Source organism: Electrona antarctica (assembly GCF_951216825.1).
Source record: "Electrona antarctica genome assembly, chromosome: 3".
Classification (NCBI taxonomy): Eukaryota; Metazoa; Chordata; class Actinopteri; order Myctophiformes; family Myctophidae; genus Electrona; species Electrona antarctica.
This window is the reverse complement of record NC_136808.1, coordinates 33,528,370-33,535,410: the sequence shown is the minus strand read 5'-3', so window position 1 is coordinate 33,535,410 and position 7,041 is coordinate 33,528,370. Positions and strand designations below refer to the sequence as shown.

The following is a 7,041-nucleotide window of genomic DNA, read 5'->3' as shown; positions in this document are numbered from 1 at the left end:
CTTTTTAAAATATAATATAGGCCAGGGATTCTCAACCTGAACCAGTGGTCCATGGACCACCAGTTGTCCTTGACGGAGTTCCAGGTGGTCCCCAGCTAAGAAAGTCTACACAATTTGAGAATGTCAAAGAATTTTTATTTTGATCTACGTTTGCCTGTTATCTCTCCTATACTATACCAACATCAATAGGCCTACAGTATGGAATTGTGGACAAATCTTATCCAAATATAACAAAATATTCTAAGTTTTGGGTCTGAGAGGATGAAATTAATCTCATCAAATGGTGGTCCGTGGCTCAAATGCCGAATAAGTAGGCTAATGAAAAAGGTTGAAAACCAGGCTTTACAGTCAGTATGTTGTTGTGGTGACTCAGTGGAGATTCTCCAGCTTGGAACCAGACAGTACACACACACACACACACACACACACACACACACACACACACACACACACACACACACACACACACACACACACACACACACATGCGCGCGCGCGCACACACACACACACACACACACACACACACACACACACACACACACACACACACACACACACACACACACACACACACACACACACACACACACACGGCTAGCAGCAGGTGTATTCGGGGACATCACATCTGCCAGTCAGGGTGACGTGGTCAGTAGGCCCCGCCTCCTCCAGAACTTATCCAACACACATGAAGTGGGAGCGACACGTACTGAGCACACAACACGGACGCACACACACGGACGCACACACGGTCCCGGACGCACACTGGAGTCTGGATAGAGTCTGGATTTACAATTAAACACACTAACTAAGCTATCTTTCTTTAAAGCAGTGGATTATTTCACCACCAGCACGTCAAACCAAACGTTATAGAGGATTTTACATAATTACCATCATGTTTTTCCTAACGGGTTTGTGAAATAACATATTTTATTTTCACGTTATAATATTTCCATTTGGAGCAGAGGAGCGGAGCAGAGGGCCACTCACCTCTTTTACCGGACCCGAGAAAACATTTTAACCTACTTTTTCCACTTTCTAATCGGATATCTTAAAGAACCATCAACTCAACCCCTCTACCGGATTCCGGAGGATCTTTTCACTTTGATATCATCTTTATATATTTTTTTAATTCCATTATTTGTGGGTGCATTTTTAATTCTTTCTTCCCACAATGAGCGCAGCCGTGGCCACTGGGGGGAGAGACGGCTGCTTTCTGTCCGCCCTGCAGCCCTCCAACTCGGCCTGCACCGCCTACATGGTGCCGTCGGACCTCCAGATAGCGGCCGGACCACTGGGGGTCCCGTCGTCAGCGGCTGCGGGCGTCCAGGACCCCTCGGCCCGGGCCAGGAGGGTCCAGGAGCAGGTCCGCATGAGACTGGCCGAGAAGAAGTCGTCCTCACTGCCCAGGCTCAACGGCTCTGTGTGCGGATCAGCAACAGGTGAGAGAATAGAGAAGAGAACCGTATGGTGGTGGTGAGACAGCAGTGTCACGAATCGATTCTTATCATTTATCAGCATACAGGGACAGGGTTTCTCAAAGTGAGTGCCGTGGCATCCTAAGGTGACTCAGAATACTTTTATAATAGCCTATTTATGTAGGCTATTTTCACACTGGTTTAGATTAATGTGCCTGTCTGTCATATGATTTCAGCTTTCAGTACAGTTTGTTGATTGTGTGTAGATCAGCATAGCTGTATAGTTCTCAAACGTTTTCATGTCAAATTGATGCATTTTTAAAGGTTTTGTGCAGGGACCCCCCAGAAGAGAGAAAAATTGGCTATTCCAAACATTTTCGATGTCTTTCAAACTATGTGAGCTTGTACATCAGTTACTTTTTAACTGCCAGCATATAAAGTGGTTAAAATGATTGTGATGCTATATTAACTACTTTGGCTGGGGACCCCCTGGAACCTCCCCAAGGACCCCTGGGGGTCCCCGGACCCCACTTTGGTGTAGTAGTATTGACCGTCGTCTTATGTAGAGGTTAAAATCACACCTGTGTGAAGTGAGTGGTGCAACTCCATGTGGGGGTCCCCAGGGGTCACCGGAAGTTCCAGACCCACAGGACCACGCCCGTGCCGTGCCGGCCCGGTTCCGGTAAGACGCACCGCATCCGAAACGGTTGAGAAATGACAGAGTTACCGTGTGGGGGTCCCGGGGGGGTCAGTGACACAGGTTGCAGTGACACATGGTGGTGAAAACCAACCAAATGCTATTTTCGTGCTCGGACCCAGCCAGGGACCCAGGGACACTATAGCTGTCTAATAGGAGTGGTTGCACCACTCAAAAATGTAATTTAGATAATATTACTTGTACAGATTGACCTGTTTTAGTCGGTTAATTGTTTACCTGATCCTATAGGCCCTACTACAGAGTCTATATGTGATCCTATAGGCACTAAACTTATATGTGATTCTAGGCACTACACTGTATGTGATCCTAGGCACTACACTGTATGTGATCCTAGGCACTAAACCTATATGTGATCCTATAGGCACTACACTGTCTATGTGATCCTAGGCACTACACTGTATGGGATTCTAGGCACTACACTGTCTATATGTGATCCTAGGCACTAAACTTATATGTGATCCTAGGCACTAAACTCTCTGCATTCTATTGCATCTGTTTACATTGATTAGTGTAAGTCACTGGATATACAGTAAAGAGCGTCTGATAAATGACTAACTTGCACATTGAATATTGATGATGTCGCCGTTATCTTAACATGACAGCGTGGCCTGCATGTGTTTTTATTACCTCATCATTTTGCTGGTTCTCCATCTAGTTCAGAGTTTCTTAAACTATGGTTCGGGAGCCCCAGTGGGGTCGTGCGAAGATGAGGGTGTGGCTGCACATTGACAACTGTAGTGTGTAAATGTAAAAAGGTTGTCCTTTTCCGTCAATTATGTTTTATTTGTTACACATCAATTACACATTTGAAGCCTTTGATTCATGGAGAATGTTTAGTTTTTGTCACATTACTGAGCCAATAATGTGATGAGCGGGTCATGGGCCAATAGGAGACTCAATAATGTGATGAGCGGGTCAAGGGCCAATAGGAGACTCAGTAATGTCATGAGCGGGTCATGGGCCAATAGGAGACTCAGTAATGTCATGAGCGGGTCATGGGTAAATGGTAAATGGTGCATTTATATAGTGCCTTTATCCAAGGCGCTTTACATAGATTGTGCATTACATTCACCCATTCACACACACATTCATACACGGATTGCGGCGGAAGCCATGCAAGGTACCAACCAGCACATCGGGAGCAATTTGGGGTTCAGTGTCTTGCCCAAGGACACTTCGACATGTAGCCAGGAGGAGCCGGGATTCGAACCGCCGACCCATGGATCATTGGACGACCTGCTCTACCTCTTGAGCCACAGTCGCCCCTATGGGCCAATAGGAGACTCAGTAATGTCATGAGCGGGTCATGGGATGTTATGAGTACCTCACGATACGATATCTGTGGCGATATTAGGCCCTCGATAATGATCATAATCACCATATTCGATATATTGCTATATTCAATATATTGAATATACACGATATCTGTAACTTAAAATAAAGAAATAACCATAAAAGGCAAAAATCTGGAATTATCTATTTATTCCAACATCTTACAAGATTTTTTGTGTCACAAACTGGCCAATAAGTAGGCTACATGAATCTAAACTGGCCAATAAGTAGGCTACATGAATCTGGCCTCCTCCAAACTGTGAAACACTGACTGCAACTTTGCAACTTGTCCACAACTTGTCTGTCCACAACAATGGGTAGCCTACTACTACTAGTACTAACTAATCAATATACAATGGGTAGCCTACTACTACTATTACTAACTAATCAATATACAATGGGTAGCCTACTACTACTAGTACTAACTAATCAATATCACTACAATGGGTAGCCTACTACTACTAGTACTAACTAATCAATGGGTAGCCTACTAGTACTAACTAATCAATATCACTGTCTGTCCACAACAATGGGTAGCCTACTACTACTAGTACTAACTAATCAATATCACTGTCTGTCCACAACAATGGGTAGCCTACTACTACTAGTACTAACTAATCAATATCACTGTCTGTCCACAACAATGGGTAGCCTACTACTACTAGTACTAACTAATCAATATCACTCCATATATCGTCCCACGACTCCCACCCCTAGTAACCACATGGTCGTGTCAAGCAGCTTAAGTCCCATCCACTCCCATTATAAGGGGAAAACCGGAAGTGCTTTGCCCGCGCTATAAGTCGAAGCCGCGCACTAGTGTGAAATGCATCAACCAGCTGGGCTGACGCCTCTTGACGCGACTGTGTGGTAACCCCCTGTGAGGCCAGTGCAGCAGCCAGCCAATCAGGGCTGGCCATGTAGGCAGACAGGGCGGGGCTGCTACTGCTGGTCATTTGCAAGTTGATGTTTGCTGCTTTGTTTATGCTTGTTGTCATTTGTTTAGACCCACACACGCGCACACACACACACACACACACACACACACACACACACACACACACACACACACACACACACACACACACACACACACACACACACACACACACACACACACACACACATACACACAGGAGCTGGTTAGATGACTCATTTTGGGCCGCTTAGGGTAACAGGAAGATTGAGATCGGATCTGGAGACAGATAAAACAGGTCATTATTTGTACCGTTTCACATTGTTGTCGGCAAGTTATGGAGCCCAGTGGTTCTCAAAGTGGGGTCCGCTCCTTGAGAGGGTTTCAGGGGGTCCCCAGCTAGGTCTGTGTAACTGAAGTGACAAAGGAACTGCCCATAACTCTGACATCCCTGTTAGACCGACATAAATGAGCCGTCGGACTACGTTTCTCAATTTGTCAGAAACGTCAGTACATAACGTTTGGCTTGGGGGACAGGGGTGTGACACGGCACCAGTCAGATGCCCAGTGCCCACTTTATAGGCTAATTACAGGGAAGATCTGAGAGAAAACAGGAGTAGTGCTGGGAATAAATTATGTTGTGTTGATATCGTTCGTGATGTGACACTAAATACACTAATAGTCATCCATGCAATATCCTCACTATATCCATGTGGAATGAAGGTATTTGGTTAAAAAAAACATGTTGTGATATGGTATTTGATTGAGTCCATATGACCCAACCCTACCACATGTGATTTGAATTGTTTTGGGGTGTTGGTTGTAAAGTGTGTGTGTGTGTGTGTGTGTGTGTGTGTGTGTGTGTGTGTGTGTGTGTGTGTGTGTGTGTGTGTGTGTGTGTGTGTGTGTGTGTGTGTGTGTGTGTGTGTGTGTGTGTCGATAACTCAAACATTATGGTCCACATGTGTCTCTGTGATGCAGACCACCTGCTACAGTATGGTGTTCATTTAACTCTGACAGTGTAAACATGGATCCATAAGGATCAATTTTTACACCGTCAGTGTGTTAACCCATTAAGAGTAAGACCTGAGGTTGATTCTACACATTTTTTCTAGATCAGTGTTCTGTAAAGTGATACAAAATGATATGTATTTGGCCCCCGACCCCCCATGTCAAATTATTTTCTTCCAGGGACCCCCAGAAGCAAAGATTTGTGTAAAGAATGTTCACTTTAAAAAATATATGAAGTGTGTGTGTGTGTGTGTGTGTGTGTGTGTGTGTGTGTGTGTGTGTGTGCGTGTGCGTGCGTGTGCGTGCGACCCCTGCGTGCGTGCATGCGTCTGCTCATGTGACTTTTGGTTGCTACCTTTTAAGTTTTTTCGTAAACCAGTCGTTTCTCTCGCAAAATCTGACAACAGTGGTCAGATGTTTTGAGTTCAAGGTCGTCCTACAGTGGCCTATCAGTAGGCTGTGCATCATTGGCTGGTGATCACATGATGCGTGCCGTGGGTACATTCCTGACCCAATCAGCTCTGGACAGGGTCTTATCAGAGAGCAGGATGCTGGTCATGGTCTATTTTAGACCACTGTGGGTGTCATAGTCTGGTCTGGGTCTGCTCAATGTAGGATGTGTTCAGGCTACAGACCCCAGGTCAAAGTAAGGTTCATGTCAGGCTACAACAGGGTGTGTTCAGACTACAGACAGGTCAATGTAGGGTGTATTCAGACTACAGACCCCAGGTCAATGTAGGGTGTGTTCAGACTACAGACCCCAGGTCAATGTAGGGTGTGTTCAGACTACAGACCTCAGGTCAAAGTAAGGTTCATGTCAGGCTACAACAGAACCCATGTCAATGTAAGGTTCATGTCAGGCTACAACAGACCCCAGGTCAATGTAAGGTTCATGTCAGGCTACAACAGACCCCAGGTCAATGTAAGGTTCATGTCAGGCTACAACAGACCCCAGGTCAATGTAAGGTTCATGTCAGGCTACAACAGACCCCAGGTCAATGTAAGGTTCATGTCAGGCTACAACAGACCCCATGGTCAATATAAGGTTTAGTATAGATAAAATAGCCTAACCCAAAATTGTTTTGAAAGTGAAATTAAGCATTAAGGGGTTCCAAACAGACCCTTACAGGTCTGTAACTCTGAGAGTGTACACATGGAAACAAATGGACCCATGCAGGTCTGTGACTCTGAGAGTGTACAAATGGACCCCTTACAGGTCTGTGACTCTTAGATTGTACAAACAGGGTCTATTTGGTTCAATCTATTTGTATAATCTCAGAGCTATAGTGGTCATTGAAATTAAAAAGTTAGAGAACCACTGGAATTGTAATTGTATAGCAGAAGTCCACAAACCAGCTTTGACTAGTGTGATAATTAAACATCTCTTCTCTTCTCTTCTCTTCTCTTCTCTTCTCTTCTCTTCTCTTCTCTTCTCTTCTCTTCTCTTCTCTTCTCTTCTCTTCTCTTCTCTTCTCTTCTCTTCTCTTCTCTTCTCTTCTCTTCTCTTCTCTTCTCTTCTCTTCTCTTCTCTTCTCTCTTAATCTCTTCTCTCCTCTCTCCTCTACTCTCCGGCCATAGAGGAATGTGAAGCTCTCTCACTAAAACGTGGAACCATAAATCACTGACATGCTTCTAGTTTTGCAATC

General features: G+C 44.9%; 1 protein-coding gene across 2 annotated transcripts in view; it reads left to right on the top strand.

The window, feature by feature from the left end:
* The first annotated feature begins 945 nt into the window (after positions 1–945).
* pkp3b (plakophilin 3b) overlaps positions 946–7,041 on the top strand; it is a 55,042-nt gene continuing 48,946 nt past the window's right edge. For both annotated transcript variants that reach the window (XM_079497040.1, XM_079497039.1), the window contains exon 1: positions 946–1,442. In XM_079497040.1, the coding sequence (XP_079353166.1) occupies positions 1,175–1,442 (268 nt within the window). In that variant the 5' untranslated portion in view covers positions 946–1,174. The remainder of the gene's footprint in view (positions 1,443–7,041) is intronic.